At 53.8% G+C, this 17,723-nt stretch overlaps 8 protein-coding genes across 8 annotated transcripts, besides 2 other annotated features; 4 read left to right on the plus strand and 4 right to left on the minus strand.

Annotated features, from left to right (window-relative positions):
- Nucleotides 1-29: 29 nt before the first annotated feature.
- EKO05_0008864 (RNA helicase) lies at nt 30-3,761 on the minus strand (the record flags this gene model as incomplete). Its single annotated transcript, XM_038946642.1, has 1 exon — nt 30-3,761. One exon carries the CDS (start codon nt 3,759-3,761, stop codon nt 30-32), a length of 3,732 nt encoding a protein of 1,243 aa, XP_038796390.1.
- Nucleotides 3,762-4,197: 436 nt separating this feature from the next.
- Nucleotides 4,198-4,735, plus strand: EKO05_0008865 (uncharacterized protein; the record flags this gene model as incomplete). The annotated part of the gene is made up of 2 exons (XM_038941741.1): nt 4,198-4,362; nt 4,424-4,735. The coding sequence occupies 2 exons, from the start codon at nt 4,198-4,200 to the stop codon at nt 4,733-4,735; spliced, it is 477 nt and encodes a 158-aa protein (XP_038796391.1).
- A 215-nt stretch (nt 4,736-4,950) lies between these two features.
- On the minus strand, nt 4,951-5,621 carry EKO05_0008866 (hsp70 nucleotide exchange factor fes1; the record flags this gene model as incomplete). The annotated part of the gene is made up of 2 exons (XM_038941698.1): nt 4,951-5,184; nt 5,235-5,621. 2 exons carry the CDS (start codon nt 5,619-5,621, stop codon nt 4,951-4,953), a joined length of 621 nt encoding a protein of 206 aa, XP_038796392.1.
- Nucleotides 5,622-6,138: 517 nt separating this feature from the next.
- Nucleotides 6,139-6,264: a tandem repeat.
- Nucleotides 6,265-6,644: 380 nt separating this feature from the next.
- Nucleotides 6,645-6,662: a tandem repeat.
- A 167-nt stretch (nt 6,663-6,829) lies between these two features.
- Nucleotides 6,830-8,422, plus strand: EKO05_0008867 (actin; the record flags this gene model as incomplete). Its single annotated transcript, XM_038941744.1, has 6 exons — nt 6,830-6,836; nt 6,947-6,977; nt 7,133-7,188; nt 7,286-7,316; nt 7,373-8,144; nt 8,192-8,422. The coding sequence occupies 6 exons, from the start codon at nt 6,830-6,832 to the stop codon at nt 8,420-8,422; spliced, it is 1,128 nt and encodes a 375-aa protein (XP_038796393.1).
- A 761-nt stretch (nt 8,423-9,183) lies between these two features.
- On the plus strand, nt 9,184-10,754 carry EKO05_0008868 (uncharacterized protein; the record flags this gene model as incomplete). The annotated part of the gene is made up of 3 exons (XM_038941606.1): nt 9,184-9,793; nt 9,845-9,990; nt 10,038-10,754. The coding sequence occupies 3 exons, from the start codon at nt 9,184-9,186 to the stop codon at nt 10,752-10,754; spliced, it is 1,473 nt and encodes a 490-aa protein (XP_038796394.1).
- Nucleotides 10,755-11,241: 487 nt separating this feature from the next.
- On the minus strand, nt 11,242-12,360 carry EKO05_0008869 (uncharacterized protein; the record flags this gene model as incomplete). Its single annotated transcript, XM_038941752.1, has 2 exons — nt 11,242-11,705; nt 11,772-12,360. 2 exons carry the CDS (start codon nt 12,358-12,360, stop codon nt 11,242-11,244), a joined length of 1,053 nt encoding a protein of 350 aa, XP_038796395.1.
- A 579-nt stretch (nt 12,361-12,939) lies between these two features.
- EKO05_0008870 (uncharacterized protein) lies at nt 12,940-14,088 on the plus strand (the record flags this gene model as incomplete). The annotated part of the gene is made up of 1 exon (XM_038946643.1): nt 12,940-14,088. The coding sequence occupies one exon, from the start codon at nt 12,940-12,942 to the stop codon at nt 14,086-14,088; it is 1,149 nt and encodes a 382-aa protein (XP_038796396.1).
- Nucleotides 14,089-16,005: 1,917 nt separating this feature from the next.
- Nucleotides 16,006-16,686, minus strand: EKO05_0008871 (uncharacterized protein; the record flags this gene model as incomplete). The annotated part of the gene is made up of 3 exons (XM_038941623.2): nt 16,006-16,189; nt 16,241-16,315; nt 16,367-16,686. The coding sequence occupies 3 exons, from the start codon at nt 16,684-16,686 to the stop codon at nt 16,006-16,008; spliced, it is 579 nt and encodes a 192-aa protein (XP_038796397.2).
- Nucleotides 16,687-17,723: the final 1,037 nt, after the last annotated feature.

Here is a 17,723-nt window from a genome sequence, read left to right on the forward strand (position 1 = left end):
TATCGATCCTTAGGTGCGCATCTCCTTATTCAAGCAAGAACCTTCTCAACCACCCACCCCCTCCCAGCACCCTCCTTCCGCTGCACCACCTTCCTCACTCCCAATCCCCAGCCTTGACTTCCCTTCTCGCCAAGGAGCGACATCTCAACCTCGCACTCCCGTCGCTCTGGCGCACCGCTCGTGCGCGGCAACTCTGCGATCTTGCCCTTTGGCTTCGAAGCCTGCAGCAGCGGTGTCCCGAGGGCAATGTTGATGAGCTGGGGCCGCGTGACAGGCGTGAGCGGGTGCATGCGTGTTTTCGGCGTCTTTGCGCCATTGATGACGGATGTAGATGCGCGCTGGAGGTGCGAGTAGATGATATATCCCGGCAGCTTTGCCGGCGGTGTTCGTGCGAGGAGAGTCGAGGGGTGGAGATAGACGTATTTCTCGTTGGGGTCGTCGCTGCGTGAATCGTTGGATGAGAAGAGGGTGATGTAGGGGACGTCAATGGCGGTCTTGGGCTTGCGAGACAGCTCCGGTGGTACGGGAGCGAGATCTGCTCGCATGGCGACTTGGTCGATGAAGCCTGCTGCGCAGATCTGGATCAGTAGGCTGATGCTCTTCTCTGATGGAGCCGGAAGCTTGGGCTGGTATGCGCCAATTGCAGTCGGGCGATGCGTGCGTACGATGCTGGTCAGCTGCTGGCGGAGCTGGCTGGCTTCATGCATGGCTTTGGCGTTGAGAAACATGTCCTCGCAGAAACGCTGTGGATCGCTCTCGTACGCGTAAGCGCAGACAGCGTTGCTGAACTTGATGCAGTCGCTTTGCTTTGCGTTGACACTCAACTTGGCGAGGGCGGCGTTGTAAGCCTTACGCAACTGAGAACGCTCTTCAGCCTCAATATTGTCCTGTTCTGTGCGAACAGCATCTGGGTCTTTAGGGGGTTCCCGGAGGCCGAGCTTGTTCTCTGGAACGACAAGCTCTGGTACGGATAACGCAGCTACCAGAGCGATGGTCTCAGCCGTGAGGTTCTGAGCAACACCCATAGCTAACATCCGCGCAAAACGGGGGTTGAGAGGGTACAACGAGAGCTCGTGTCCCAGCTTGGTCACCTTGCCGTCGGACGACAGCGCTCCGAGGTAGGAGAGAAGGTTTTCAGCGCGCTGAAGGCTTTCTCGGTCTGGCGGTGTAGGGAATGGAAAGTTGACCACAGGCGCACCCATGCTCTTCAACTGTAGGACCACTCCCTCTAGAGGCGTTCGAGAAATCTCTGGCGCTGCATACTCTTCGAAATCACGTTCGAAGACTGCGGATGAGTATAGACGGTAGCAGTGACCAGGACCGGTACGACCAGCACGACCAGCTCTTTGATTGGCGCTTGCCTTGCTGATCCAGCCGATTTCGAAGCTCTGTACACCCGTAATGAGGTCATACTTCTTCTCCTTCGCTCTTCCACAGTCGAAGACGTAACGAACGCCAGGGATCGTCAAACTCGTTTCCGCTACATTAGTCGCCAAAACAATGAGCCGAGATCCCTCCGGGGGCGGTTCAAAGACGCGCATTTGCTGGTTCGTAGGAAGTTGCGAGTAGAGTGGCAATACGTGCACATTCATCACAGTGTCCTCAGGCTTCTCCTCGTCAATATCGAATTCCTTATCCTCTTCGTCGTCATCCAAACCCATGATGACAGAGTCCTCGGAGTCAGAACCATCGTTGTCCTCATCGTTGTTCTCTGCGCCGAACTCGAGGTCTTCAGTCTCCACGGGCGCCTCTGCTGGATTGATCCGGACCTTGCCGGTCTTTGCGTCCTGTCCTTGTGTCGATGGGAAGGCTTGCTTCAAGCGCTTCGCGAGGTTCGCGATCTCGCCTTGACCCGTGAGGAAGACTAACATTGCTCCTTGTGGCAGCTTACGATGTCCTCTGACGACCTTGCGATACATCTCCTCGACGTAGTCGCGCTGGGTCTGGCGGGCAAAGTGGTTGGTGACTGTGTACTGGCGACCCTCCGCCTTGAGTAAAGGGGGTGGTTCACTCCTGAACAGGCGCTTGTTCTCAGTGAAATCTGAGATTCTGAGTGTGGCCGACATGATTACCAGCTTCAGAGGCTTGACTTTAGGGTTTTCTTTTGCCATCTCAGCTCGCAGATCCACGATTCTGCTGAGCATACCAATGAGGATATCAGTATTGACACTGCGCTCGTGGGCCTCATCGATAACGATGGCGGAATACTTTGATAGTATGAAATCCTGTGTGATCTCGCGCAGAAGCACACCATCTGTCATGAACTTTACCGCAGTTTTCGCGTTCGTCGTGGTGTCGAACCGAATCTGATGGGCAACCTTCGAGCCGTGGTCGCCGAGCTCATCACCAACGCGCTTCGACATGCTGACTGCAGCGACACGTCGTGGCTGTGTGACACCAATCATGCCTGGTGTAGGCCCATCTGGCGCACCATAGCCTGCCTCGAAGAGGAACTGCGGCACCTGTGTGGTCTTACCACTACCAGTAGCTCCCCAGACCACGACCACGTCGTTGTTGTGTATCGCCTCCATAATCTTCTGTTCCTCGGCCACTACTGGAAGCTGCATCCTAGCCTCTTGAATCTCCGGTGATCTTTCCACAGCGACGCTGTATGCCTTTCTTGTCGCGTCGGTCGCCGTGTTCGTCTGAAGCTCCCGGGGGAGGGGATCTTGCTCGGGCGCTCTCGGTGTGAAGTTGATAGGCTTCGCTGGTATCGTGTGTTCGAGTTGGTTCGTCGGTACGAAGCCAACTTGTTCATTTCTTTGGCTCGTGGCCCATGCCTTGAAGGCTGATGTCCGCTCTTTTCGAGCGATCTTGCTTTCCTCGTCGAGGCTGCTTTCGCTGTCGCTATCACTGTCTTCTTCTGAGTCCTCCTCTTCTGACCCTTCCGAATCCTCTGATCCAGAGTCTGTGCCCTCCTCGTCTTCTTCAATATCTGATTCTTCTGTCGACTCTGCTGCCTCTACGCTATCAGCGTCAGCCTCTTCGGCTTCTTTCTCGTCGGAGCTGAATCCTTCCCACGCCACCTCTTCCTCAATGGCGATAGGCTTGCCCTTTGCCTTTCTGCGCTTTCTGACCTGGATGACTGGCTTGCCTGATTCGTCAACCTCGAGCGGCCGCTTGAGACCGCCTCCAAACAGACCAAAGCTGCCGACTGACGTGGTTGCAGGCTCAGAGGGCGCCGAGTAAGTCGGTTCGGGTGACTTCGAAAGCGACCGACCCCGTTTCCGTTGTGAGGTGGTAGAGGTCTTCGTTGATTTCGAACTCGTCCTAGGCGCGGCCTGAGTGTTGTTGTCGTCCTCCGACCCCGAGCTCTCAGCTTCTGGTTCTCGAACAGTGTGCTCCTCGAACAGCAGTCCCTCGTTCTTCTCCACATCTATGCCAGCTCGACGCTCGGCCAGCGCTCGTCTGAGAGCTTCACGCTTGGTGTCGCCGCCACTACCCAGCTTCTTTGAGCTCTGGAACAGACTGGTGTCGACCTTGTGCGATTGCGAGGCTAATTTCTTGAGGAGCTCCAGGTTTTCTTCCTTCTTGAGCTTCGTATCGATGTATTTGTCCAGGCGCTTCTTCTTCTTTCCGCTCATTTTGCTCTGCGACTCGCGCACCAGGTCATCTTTCATAGCGCGCCGCCTCTCATCACGCTCTCGCTGCTCAGCAGGCAGGATTTGCTCCGTGTTGGCCTCACTGGGCTCATCATTGTGAGCAGGCTTCTGGCGCGCAACCACCTTGTGTTTACGCTGTCGCGGAACGAATTTGGGCATTTTCGGTCGAGGTCCTGCACTAGGACTTGAGGCTGCTGTATTCTATCAACCTCCAAAATTTTGGCGGGGATCGGCGAGTCGGAGAACGCTAGTGCAAGGCGGTGAGCGGCAGAATCGCCGAGCCTACCTAGGTAGACCTATGCTTCTTTATATATGTGTGTGTGAGTGGCTCAAGATTGCAACCATTCCACTTACCGCTGACTGATTGTAGTGTAAGTAAGATTGGAAGCTTCAAGGTGCTGGTTCAAAATGTCCACTGAAGAAGCAAAGTGCTCTTGCATCCCTGCTCCAGCTCAGAGACCAATAGCGCTAGTCGTGTCCTTCCCTGAGCTCGCTGTCTCCACCAATACACTTGGCCCCTCCAAAGCAACATAGCAGCCATCACCACAAACTCAAATCGTAACTTGCTTGGCACTTCCAGTTCCCAGATCTAATCATGGCGACAACAACAGAAGGATACCCAGTAACACCAGCACCGTTTCCAGCGCGCTCAAAGTCTGCTTCGTCAAGCATACAGGGCATGGAAACAACAGCAACGTCCATGTCATTCGCTGACAAGATCCTCATCACAGTCACCCAGCAAGGGCGCCTGGCCCATTGGGTTCGTTCTTGCCTTGCTTTCCAGCCGCAGTCTCCAAAAGCACCAGTTCTGACATGGCCAGGTCCACGTGCCACTCGACATCTCCGCGACCGACGCTTCGGTGACATCACAAGCCTACCTCGACCGTGACGATGAAGACCCAGCGTCCGATCTGCTTCCTATGCATCATCTCACCGCGACGACGATACTGGGCGGCACAATACCAGAGCTCGAAGTTCTTGGGCAGACCCTCGCGACGCAGATCGCCAGTGCGATTAAGACACAGAACGACAGGGAGACACGCATGGTAGTGCTCGGCATGGGTCTGGACAAAAGCATGAGTGGGAGGACAGAGTTTAGTGAATTGGTGGGGCTGGTATTGGAGGTATTGTGAGCCGTGTATCTGGAAGTCCCGATAAAGAGACTGGCCCTTTGCTCGAGAGAAGCTCTCGATCGCACGCAAATACTGCGCAGCTCGCAGATGGATTCACCGCGCCATGGACAGTATGTCTACCTATCCTTTCCCATATCGTCGTGACAAACGCCGTCATCATGCTGACCCATATCTAGAACCGAAACGCCAATGCAATGCAAGCCGTAGCCATCGTCTCACAAACTCTCCCGGAGCTTGTTGATCAGAATATCCACCGAGTCCATGTCGTTGGCATCTAGCTTTTCCGAAGGCTTGAAGTCTGCGGGCACGTGCGATACGGCGTCGTCGAGGGCGGGCTGGAAGTTCCTGACCGAGGAGGAGAGCGCCGTGATGGCCTTTTTCTTCACTTTCGTCTCATCATCTCCCGTCGCCAAGCGTACTAGAATTGGGATGGCACCCAGCACGAGGAGCTACCCAATGTCAGCGACCACTCGCGCGAACTAGGAAGAACCATGCTTACCTTTTCTTGCGTCTTGATGTTGTTCTGCACTGCGGTACCGATGCACCAGGCAGCAAACCTCCTCAGCTCCGCTTCCTTGTTCTCCAGCTGTTCGATCAGCGGGATCCAGAGGCCCAGCGATTCGAGGTTGTTCGCATTGTCGAGGTTCTCGATGAGCTGCTCGAAGTTGTCGAATGCGATGAGACGGTCCTCCATGTCGCAGTCCTCCCTCTTGATGACCTCCATGTTGTCCTTCATCATCTGTGCGTCTGACTTTTGATTGCCTCCAAACAGAGCTGCGAGAGCCTCTGGGCTCAGGGTCGTCTTCTTTGGCGCCTCTGCGCCTTCGGAGACGTTTGAGTTCTCGACACCCCACTTGAGGAGCGTGTTCAGATTGGGGTCGTTCATGGTGATTGGTGCGCGAAGTTTGATTGGGGGTATACGGTGTTGTAGAGCAGCAAGAGGGATTGGTATTTGTACAACTGGAGTAATTTTTGGCGGGATGACGCAGATTCGGTTTTGCGCCGATGCTGCGGGAAGGTACGACCAGATTCGCGCGCCTTCTACACGGCGGGCAGCTGTCAAACAACCACAACACGATTGCAACAGAACTGGATCCAACCATTGACGAACGTTTGCAAATGCAGTGCAAACCAACGCCGATCGAGAGACTGCAACCACTGCCTACGTCGCATGCCAACGCAGCCGCCGCATTCGAGGTTCACACCAACGCAGTCCCGCGATGCCCCTCACCACGTGACACGCCCCGTTTTTTCTGGCGGGGATGTTGGGAGTTGGCGGTGAGGCTTGAGCGGCTGTGGATGGCTGGGGATCGCATGGCTCGCGCAGCTTGATGCCAGTGGCGGTCTGGCACTGGCACGAGCACTCGCTGCCGCCCAAGCCCACGTCGTACGCAGTGCGTTGGAGCATTGCAGCATTGGAGCATTGGAGCATTGGAGCATTGGAGCATTGGAGCATTGCAGCATTGCAACATCGAAGCATTGCAGCATTGCAGCATTGTCACCATTGCAGCATCGAAGCATCGCAGCATCGTCAGCATCAGCAAGCCACGGTCGAGCTCGATTGCCAAGCAGTCAAAAGCGCTGCCTTGGGGTCGACGTGCGCGTACAGACGTAGCATGCTCAGGGTGTGGCGGGAGAGCTTGCGTACACCAGCAAGAGGGAAACTGTGATGCCTAGAAGCAGTGCAGTGCAGTGCAGTGCCCGTATAAAATTATAAAATACTCGGTGCAGCTTCTTGCTTGCCAGAGAGCGTGTCGCTGTCACTGCCTGCACTTCTGTTGGATCTTGCCCGTTCGCGCAAAGCCCCCTTCTGCTTCACCAACCTCGCCGCTCCTTCTGTCTGGGCAAGGCCGGCCCGCTTATTTCAGCAGTGGGCACCCACTCGCCTCGCGCACTCTGCAAGACCTTAACCACCACCACCACCACCGCACCGTAAGCTCCCCGGCATCCGCGCTTCTATCTAAAGCCCGACCTACCCCTACCGCACACCTGTCCTCCCCTTGCTGACTCTCCCTCCTGCAGAGAGTACTCATTGCACTCCGCCCGCACCACCACACCCACGCCTACTCCTAATCTACCACCGAATCAGCCAACATGGAAGGTAAGCAGCTGAGCCCACCGCCATCCCGCCCCCCAGCATCGCCGCCGGCCATCCCCTGGCGATGCGCCGCTATCTCAGCGAGCTCTGCTAACGTCTGTGGTCCATTGCAGAGGAAGTCGCAGCCCTCGTCATCGACAATGGGTGAGCTCATACCCCCGGCACCGAAGACCTGCCATCCCTGTCGTGGAGGGGCTGTCTGCACCGCCATCGCCCACGACGCCGACGGGCCGCACCAGCCCTGCGACGGGACCGCGCGAGCCGTGCACGCTTGATGGATGTGAGCTGACAATTGATAGTTCGGGTATGTGCAAGGCCGGTTTTGCCGGTGACGATGCGCCCCGAGCGGTCTTCCGTAAGTCGCCCAATCCGCCACCTGGCTCCAGCAGCGCTCCATTGCGCCAGCCCTGCCGCCAGCCCACACGTGAGAACCACCCTCTGACACGATGCAGCCTCCATTGTCGGTCGCCCCCGTCACCATGGGTACGATGCTCTTCCCCCCGGCAGCGCCTGCCCAATGGGAGCTAACAGCGACGCAGTATCATGATCGGTATGGGACAGAAGGACTCGTACGTCGGTGACGAGGCACAGTCGAAGCGTGGTATCCTGACCCTGCGATACCCCATCGAGCACGGTGTTGTCACCAACTGGGACGACATGGAGAAGATCTGGCACCACACCTTCTACAACGAGCTGCGTGTCGCCCCCGAGGAGCACCCCGTCCTGCTCACCGAGGCTCCCATCAACCCCAAGTCCAACCGTGAGAAGATGACACAGATTGTCTTCGAGACATTCAACGCCCCCGCCTTCTACGTCTCCATCCAGGCTGTCCTGTCCCTGTACGCCTCCGGACGTACCACCGGTATCGTTCTCGACTCCGGTGACGGCGTTACCCACGTTGTCCCCATCTACGAGGGTTTCGCTCTTCCCCACGCCATCTCCCGTGTCGACATGGCTGGTCGCGATCTGACCGACTACCTCATGAAGATCCTCGCTGAGCGTGGTTACACCTTCTCCACCACCGCCGAGCGCGAAATCGTTCGTGACATCAAGGAGAAGCTCTGCTACGTCGCTCTCGACTTCGAGCAGGAGATCCAGACCGCCAGCCAGAGCTCCAGCCTCGAGAAGTCGTACGAGCTTCCCGACGGTCAGGTCATCACCATTGGCAACGAGCGCTTCCGTGCTCCTGAGGCTCTCTTCCAGCCTTCCGTTCTTGGTCTCGAGAGCGGTGGTATCCACGTTACCACTTTCAACTCCATCATGAAGTGCGATGTTGACGTCAGGAAGGACCTGTACGGCAACATTGTCATGGTACGCACTACGCAACCCGTCCGCAAACAGAAGCTAACAGTGCTCAGTCTGGTGGTACCACCATGTACCCCGGTATCTCCGACCGCATGCAGAAGGAGATCACTGCTCTTGCTCCTTCCTCCATGAAGGTCAAGATCATTGCCCCTCCCGAGCGCAAGTACTCCGTCTGGATCGGTGGTTCCATTCTCGCCTCCCTCTCCACTTTCCAGCAGATGTGGATCTCAAAGCAGGAGTACGACGAGAGCGGTCCTTCCATCGTCCACCGCAAGTGCTTCTAAGGTACTGCCACTCCCGCGCCGACACGATCCCACCGACTGACGATTTTCCTTCCAGCGTCTTCCTGCGTACGATTCTCGAAATTATGACAAGCCTGGTAGCGGAGGCAACGTTGTATTGGCGCTCTGTTACACCGGGGTTTCATGCTTGACGGTTGTTCACAAAAAGGCAAAGCTGGCGAGCGATTGGGTGTTTACGTTATGGAGCAGCTTGAGCTCATGTGCGGATGTGATGGGATTTTAAGATTGTAGCTTAGAACCTGGACATTTTCACGTCTTATCCCAAATTGCCTGTGACTGGATGCCCTACGTGACGCGATGACAGGCCTGCAGGACGTTTTCCGGCAATCTATCCAGAGGCATTCCGCTTGTTTCTCAGTTCAGGACAATGACGGCTCAATCTTCACGCTCCATAGATGGTTGACAAAACAGTTCAGGGCCTTTCCTCTACGAAACGCACTGGACGTTGAAGCTAACTGCCCGATCAGGAAAATCCGTGCGCTAGCTAGCGCGTTGACGATTGCGCCATTGTTGGACTCGCATCCTTCCATACTCGGTATATAATCTTGATTCAGTTACTTTTCTCAATTCTTGTGCCAATCGACTGGCTGGCTCTCTCTGCATAGATCGACCTTACCGTGACCTTGCCAACCGCGCATTTCATAAGGTAAGACGCACTCGGTGTAGGCTCGTCAGGTCCATGTGCCCTACTTTGAGCTGGGAACGAAGCACCACCACCTCAAGTTCTACTGCCACACTTCACAATGTCCTCCACAAACAGACAGGTCGTCAAAGCAAGCGACGAAACAACGCCATTACTCGCTTCTGTAGAAATCGGTCCTAACGCGGAGCCGATCGACCCCCCAACTCAGGAGACTGCCATCACAGAGGGAGCGCATGCAGACGATGGAAATGCGCCACTACCACGAGCCCAGATCTTTCTGCTATGCTACACCCGCGTCGTGGAACCAATAGCCTTCTTCTCCATCTTCCCCTACATCAATTCCATGATCGAGCACGTAGGCGGCATCGAGAAAGCAGATGTTGGATTCTACTCTGGACTCATCGAGTCCCTGTTCAGCTTCACGCAGATGTGCGTTATGATCTTCTGGGGCAAGGCGTCGGATCGCTATGGGCGGAAACCCGTGCTTGTTTTCAGTCTGCTGGGCATTGCGGTTGCGACGACGCTGTTTGGCATGAGTCAGAGTATTGCGCAGATGATCGCTGCGAGGTGCTTTGCGGGTGTTTTCGCAGGGACGGTCGTCACGGTCAGGGCGATGCTTAGTGAGAACAGTACAAAGCACACGCAGGCTAGGGCTTTCAGTTATTTTGCTTTTGCGGGGAATTTGGGCATCTTTGTTGGCCCGCTTCTTGGTAAGTAGTATGGTTGTAAGATAGTAGTGTATGTGGCTAATCGTTGTATAGGCGGTGCTTTGGAGAGGCCGGCTGAGAAGTACACTCGTGTATTTGGATACCAGTTCTTCCGAGACTACCCATACGTTCTTCCTGGGCTCGTCACCTCTCTGGTGGCTCTTTCAGCAGCCATAACGACGATGTTCTTTGTCAAAGAGGTATGATCGTCGTTCCATCACCTCAAATTCACACTGACCATACCCAGACCCTCAACATCCACGAGGACAAGAGGAAGACCGTCAAACCCCCAATGACAATCTGGCAGCTCATCAAATCCCCCGGCGTAGCCCGAGTCCTCCTCATCAACAACTACGTGATGCTCCTAGCCTTCACATTCACCGCCGTCAACCCCGTCTTCCTCTACACCCCCATCCGCCTCGGCGGCATCGGCTTCCCACCCGAACTCATCGCCGCCACAATCGGCCTATCCGGCGCCTCGCAAGCAGTATGGCTCCTTCTCATCTTCCCCTCGCTGCACAAACGCGTGGGAACGGGCCAAATCCTGCGCTTCTGCGCACGAGCATGGCCCATATTCTTCGCCATCCATCCCTGCTTTAATCTCCTCCTGCGCCACGGCCAGAAGACAGCATTTTGGACCCTCGCGCCGCCCGCGCTGGCACTCGGTAGTGGAGTCGCTATGGCGTTCACGGCCGTGCAGCTCGCTGTTAACGATATCGCGCCCAGCCACGAGACGTTCGGAACGCTGAACGCGATCGTGCTTGCCCTCATGAGCGGATTAAGGGCTGTCGCGCCTGCGGTGGCCACGAGTGTATATGCAACGGGTGTCAAGTATCGCATCATGGACGGTCAGTTGTTTTGGGTGCTTAATATTGCGTTGGCGATGGGGTTGCTGGGCGTGTTGAGGTTGCTACCTGAGAAGGCCGAGGGGAGGGCGGGGAAGGTGGATGGTGTGGATGCGTAGAGTGGGTTTGTTGGAGTTGGACGCGTGGAAGTGTACACTGGTTACCGTGCAGATAAGCTGAGGCTTGTCTAATCTTGATGAAGCGCCTTAATAACAATGCCTAGACACGTCTAGCGGTATAAGGGGGGGGGGGGGGGGTTCTCAGATACATAGAAAAAAGGGCAGGTGTCTTAGTACCTACACGTCTGTAATATCTCGCTAAGCTCTGAGTACCTTTTGGCATTTAGTAAGACTAAACGCTTGCATAAAGATTTATCACTCTACACCTTAAAACAACCTTAACAATAATACCTAGATATATGTAGCAGTATACAGGGGGGGTCTTAGGTACATAGAAAGATAGGCAGGTGTCTAAATACCTTGACGTCTGTAATATTTTATTAAGCTCGAAGTGCCTTTCAATATTTGGTCAGACTAAACGCTTGTATGAAGATCCATCACTCCGCAACTTCAACACGATATTCAACCACAATCTTATCCCGCATCCTCACGACTTACTCTCGACCCTCACAACAATCTTCCCCCTCGCCCGACCCGTCCTCAGCTTCCTATACGCCTCATCCACACGCTCAAACTCAAATACCTCATCGACAACCGGTTTCACCTGGCCCTTCCCCACTAACGCCGCCAGCGCCTTGTAGTCGTCGAAATTCGCCGACGTCAGACCGAATGAGAACGGCGTCTGTCCGCCGCCTAGCCAGGTAGGCACCATGAACCTGAAAGCGAGGTCGTAGATGAACCCCAGGCTGACCTGCGAGCCGATTTGAACATACTTGGCGCCCGGGCGCGTGAAGGTTGGGGCGTCCCAGTAGAGGGCTGCGGGGGAGCCGATGTTGTCGAGGACCATGTCGAATTTGGATGCGCTGGTTTGGAGCACGGAGGGGAAGTTTTCGCCAAGGTAGTCGAGGACTTGATCTGCGCCGAGGTCTTTGCACAGCTGGATGTTTCGCGCTGGATGAAATCGTTAGTAAAACGCAACACGCTCATCGAATCAAGAAGATGGGATTCACCACCCACCAGAACACGTCGTCGTGACCCAACACCCCAACGCCTTCGCAATCTGTACTGCAAACGTCCCCGTCCCGCCGCTCCCGCCGTTGATCAGCACTCTATCCCCCGCCTTGACATTCTGCACTAGACACTGATACGTAACCAGTCCGCACACGCCCAGCGTCGCGCCCTCTTCAAACCCCACGCCGTCAGGCAGCGGCACAGTCCCTGCCGCAGAGCCGATCACGTACTCCCCCAGCGTGCCGACCTGCTGCTTGGGCTCTAGCTTGCCGAAAATTCGCTGGCCGACTGAGAGCGTGGACGTGGGTGAGGTGCGTACCACGACGCCTGAGAAGTCGGGTCCGGGCGTGGCGGGCTTGGGGATCGCGAGGCGGCCGACGAGCGGCAGCTCGGCGAGCTTGTAGTCTACGGGGTTGAGGGATGCGGCGTGGACTTTTACCAAGGACTCTCCTGGAGCGAGGGGGCGGGTTGGAGGGCTTGCTGAGGGGTTGCGTGTCAGGGCGTCTTCGAGAGTCGTGGTGCAGGTGCTCCATTGCCAGGCGCGCATTGTTGTGGGGAGGTCGGTGGTGGCGGATGTTGCTGTTGATGTGGCCATTTTTCTTATGTAGGTGTTGAGAGTTACGGTTTAGTATCATAGTCTCAGAACTTGCGAGCGCTGTCTCTACATCTATATGGCTGGCAGGTGTCGATGGAAGACGTCGTACTGCCCTGGCATGGAGCTACTGGTGTAAGATTCGGATCCCCGCGCCGGACGATCTTGTCTTGGGAAGTCCGCCATCTCAACTCCTCAGAAGATCGACTGGATAGAGTAGCCGTGCTCTGTGGTATCTGATATAGTCACAATAGCAGGAAAAGCGCTTAAGCTTGAGATCCCAATGGATTGCGTGTGAGATAGAATGTGTTGGTGAGGAGAAGTTGAGCACAGCGTTACTGTTTCAACTTGGTCGATCGACACGAAGACTGTACAAAGTGAGTAAGCCATGATCGATGCATCTATTCCCAAGTACGAGATTGTCTTGAGCAGATGCCCCGTCGCCTGGTGACATGGTTTCGAAGGTGTGACGCTGAATGAGGTTGAGAGCGCCCGCCCCACTTTCAGCCTCGCGTGAAGATCGGCGCCGGGACCCCAACCTCAATCCAACACCTCGTCCAAGCTACTGCCAAGTCCTGCAACATGATGAAGATCTCGCCTGGGCGAGCCTTGAAGCTGTTCTTGAAGTTGTTGTTCTGTTTCTCGTTTGTCCCACCCACTGTTTGGTTGGCGCTTCCCTTTACTACCGTCTCGGTCGAAGAACGGTCGACGTACATTCAAAACGCTCTCGCATCCGGACAGACAGTGGTTACTGCCTGGGATGCAAAACCATTTATAAAAACGGACGAGGATGCTCTCGACGAGGGATGGTGTTCTGAGTGCACTTCTGTCTTGTTTCATTGGCAGTTTGCTCGTGTTGGCGATGAAGTCCATTTATTTCTGGCACCACGCCACACAGACAATGAACACAGAGCCTTCGAGCTACGAGCACATTTCAAATCTGCGAGCGAATGGAACCAACGCGCAAGTGGTGGTCATAACGAGAGCTGGTCTCCATACTTTGCTGATCTCTGGTCGACGCCAATCACCCTTGCTGGTGCACGAGAAGACAAGCGCATCAGCCAAGGTTGGTTCCACGAGATCGACCGCCACCTAATTCAACATACGCTTCTCGGATGGACAACCAAAGTCGATATCCGCGCCGTCCTTCCAGCGCCTGGCCGTATTGAGTTCTGGAGAGGCGTGGCTATCGACCGCGCGTCCAACCACATCTCTGATGACTGGGACGAAATACTCAACAAGAATAACGTACTTCAAAATCATACTCAGGCAGTTGAGGTATACAACCAGATGAAGCGTGCCGAGCGGGACGTAGACCTCGTGGCAGCATTCGAAGCCTTCGAGATTGCCGACGCCAGGAACATTGTGGTCAAGGAACTCAAAGGCGACCTTCCATCACGAACCTGGCCCTTTCGCAAGGAGCTATTAACATGGGTACCTCGCTTCATCGTAGGACCCGTCATGCTATTCAAAGCCGCGGATGATGTCCTCGCTCCTCGCTTTGCGGGCTTTCTCATTTTCTTGATGACCTTTCCGCTCATCTACGTTGGGGTCGTTGGCTGTTGCTGGATATCCGCTGGAGGTCCGAATATTGCCAGATGGGTCTCGAGATTCTGGATGACCCGATATCTGGTGCCACACAGACTGCGGAGAGCGCCTGACACCCATCAGATCTGGGGAGCATCTGGACCTGTTGATTCGGTCTTTGATGCGGGGAAGTCTGAGGGATGAAGGAATCTGATACGCTATAAATCCTAAAAACCCCCAGCAGCTACGATCTTTACACGTTAGTCTAGTAGCTAGCAAGGGTGATGATATTGTGGGGTTCGTTACTAATAGCAGAAAGGATGCAGAGGTTTCATCAGTCATTGATTCCCTTTCGCAACAAGTTTATGCTACTAGGAAGGTCTCCAAGCAATATAAGAACACCTGGAGCCTAGTGTTAGATTTTCGAAAGACGGTAAAGGTACCTCACCACGTTATGGTAAAATCGTCTTCCTGCCGTGTCCGGCGAGGATACAGATTTCTTCTTAGTAGGGTCCTAGAAGTAAGCTGTACCGGCGGTTGGTAGCGATGTGCGGTGTTGGAGGAGATATTATAAGAGTATATATGCTAGAAGACCAGCAAGTCTGAGAGTTGAAGGTGGGAGAATCTAGGGAGGTAACAAGTTTTAGTAGGGATGACGCAGAAGTTGACTTTACCTAGACTTGCTGAGCAAGTCTAAGCTTAGTAGGTAGAGACAACAGGCGGCGACATACAGGGAGAGGAGCACTAAAATCAACTTCACGTAGACTTGAGAAGCAAGTCAAAGCTTAGTAGGTAAGACTATATAACACATAATATTTACATACTACATATATATCTTAGACGTGCGCTACAGTATGTATGCTATGTGCCTAGATGTAGTGCCACACAATTGGTAGAGCACATAGCGGTTCTGCACATATTAGACCTACCTATAACAGCCTTGAAAAAGAATCGTATACGGCCTATAGCTTTCCTATCTTTTAATTAATGGAATTTCTACTGTCGTCATCAGCGCTATATTAACGGCGCTTATTGCCAAATTTAGCCCTATATGGCATGATACAAGATTCGTCTTTGTTGTGTCACCACCTCACGGTATGGTGTGCGCGTCAGCTACATCTCTATACCTGCAAAGAATGCGATAAATGCGATCGTGACTTGGTTCGTGATGGCATTCCATTCTGTATTTTGCTTACCTTGGGCGTTTCGCTGGCGTACAATCATCCACCTCGTACGCCGATCTAGAACCCTCCATGAACTAGCTCTACTTCGGCCTTGGGTCCATATCACCTGTAGTCAGTTTGCAGAAAATACTGTTCGCCAGTCTCCAGCAATTCGACCTGATGTTTAATGGTCAATTCTCTTGTTCAGTCTATCTCGATGGCGGTACAACGTTTCTTCTGGCAGCGCAAGCAGTCTTCCTGTGCGTACTGTTCCTCTGCTTGGACAGGAGACTCAAGTACCCACCACTTCGATCGCGCTTATCTGCCAGCGATACAGAGGAAATGGAATTGTTCAAAGCAGACTTCATGAATGAGAGGCGGACAGCAATTCTGAATACTGAGCTCTGTGTTGAAGATGTTATCACGGCTTTCGGGCGAGACTTGGTGGTAGTCAGCGTCGAGCTTTGAGTGCAGCCCTCCGAGGTCTTCGTAATCTTGGGACCTGACACGTTCACATTGTGTCGCGCTCTGTGCGGCGCACCACGATCCAAGGAACTGCAGACGATGAATGTGGATTGATTGCACGCTCTCTTTGGCTACGGTCAGTCGTGAGATGCAAGGCGAATAAATTCGGTTCAAGGTCCTGGTTGCAAGCTTGATTGGGATTCTTGTGGGGACGAAGGAGTGCTTGGGTGTGGAACTATATAAGGCCACGCTGGGTGATGTGTTTGAGAAGATTGGTAAACGACCTGCTCGTGGTGAGGGTATATAAACTTGGTTCTTGTCTCCAACCAGGGTAGTTTTGAAGAAGACTATATGTTGTCTCTTGTACTGGTTTACCTTAATGATTTAACTCAATCTTTCAATGTCCGCACCTCTCCGTATCCCCACTTCCGCTCGCCGAAGGACACAAGCTTGAGTATCGCTACTACGCGACCAATCTCGCTCAGAGCAAACCTCATACATGGAACCAACGAGGCTCAGTAGTGCGTTGTTCCGGGAAGAAGTATGCCACACCATATGCAGCAAAGGACGTGCATGGCGGAATCGCGGTAACGAGGCCACTCTGCAAAGACGACTGCTGAACAAGCGCCACCATACACATACACAGACTCGCCATGGCAATGGTCAACAGTATGTATCTGAAGTTACGTCAACACAAGTTACGACAAAAGACTGGGTATGCGACTTACAATGAATGGCTCAACAAAGGATAGCGTTGAATGACGAGATAGAGCAACATCAGCAACCCCCAGGCGCCAAAAACCCTACACCACTCGTTAGTTGCGCCACATCGATGTGGTTGGTCTGCTACTTACATCCAGGAAAGCTTCGCTTCAACGGCTGCATCATTCCGCATAACAAGCCACAACACACTTGTTATACCCATCGACGGGCCAATGAGTGAGCCAGTCATAGTGGCAATGTAGTGAGTGGCTAATAGGATAGCGGTCACGACTGCATAGTAATCAACGCCCCGCGCGTCAGCATCGGGTAAGGCTGTGACAGGCGTTGCCAGGAATAGGACCGCCAGTGCAAAACTTAGCCATGCCGGGAGTGGTGCACGTGTTGTGCATGTGTAGCCGTGCAGAATGTTGGCCCACATGACCGGGGACAATGTTTGCCTCCCAAACTTCATAGTGGATGAGGACATGTGCTGGGAAGTTTGTTATTTTGATACTGGTCTTATACCTCAAGGCTTGCAAAGAGCAAAGGCTTGAAGGGTAGTGTGAACGTTAGGTGTAGAAGGGATAATTGAAACCAGTCTAGCAGGTGTAGGCGTCTGGACACGGTTGATGGATACAATCCGCAAGACCTCTAAACGATCCACCAATTTCTATATCAGCTTATGAATGGATGCTCTGCATGGTCTGCTAAAAGGCAACCAAACTGAAAAGAAGGCAGAATGGAGTGTATGGCTAGCTATGCAAGCCACCTGGCCCATCCGACGTCGATTGGACATCGCCCTGCGTCACTTCCGAAATTTTGCGTGCCTCAAAGGCCATTGGCTATATCCAATCCAGCGCGAGACTGCACAGCCTTTGTTGCACCATCGAAATCTGATCGTGTGTATGAGGAGGATGCTCAAGAATCCCGGTCAAGGAGCTTAGTTGCAATGCGGCACACGAACATGTCGAAGCCGTCATCAGAAGACTTTCAGCCTTAAAACATACTTGCAAGTGTACGTATGACACGAGATTCCGACTTCTACAGAGAAAATCGGCGCCACGCATTCCCGATCTAACCTTGCCACCACCCAAACTCTACACCCAAGGACATGCACTGCACCTGATAATTCACAACGACTCTCTTAACAACCTTGAAAGATCCAATCGCTAGTATATTGAGTAAATCATGTAGCTGTGCCTCAGAGACTTCGTCTCTCAAAGACTTTGTCTCTCAAAGACTCCGTCTCTGTGCAGATGTAGATGCTGAACGAAAAAGAAGGAAAGAAAAGGACTGGCATAGACCGACCCATCGTAAACGACCATGGCCATTAACAGTAAGTGCCATCGCATACATAGGGCGGTCTCAGCCCAGAAATACAGTGATTTATCCGAGCCTGTGATCAACTTCCTGCCTCTTCCCTACATTTCGCTGTACGATTGCTACGCCTCTCTGCTCGCCTACTTTGTCCAGTAAACCAAGCAGCAGCTTTAGAACGCTAGAAGTACA

This window comes from Ascochyta rabiei, chromosome 15, assembly GCF_004011695.2.
Source record: "Ascochyta rabiei chromosome 15, complete sequence".
Classification (NCBI taxonomy): domain Eukaryota; kingdom Fungi; phylum Ascomycota; class Dothideomycetes; order Pleosporales; family Didymellaceae; genus Ascochyta; species Ascochyta rabiei.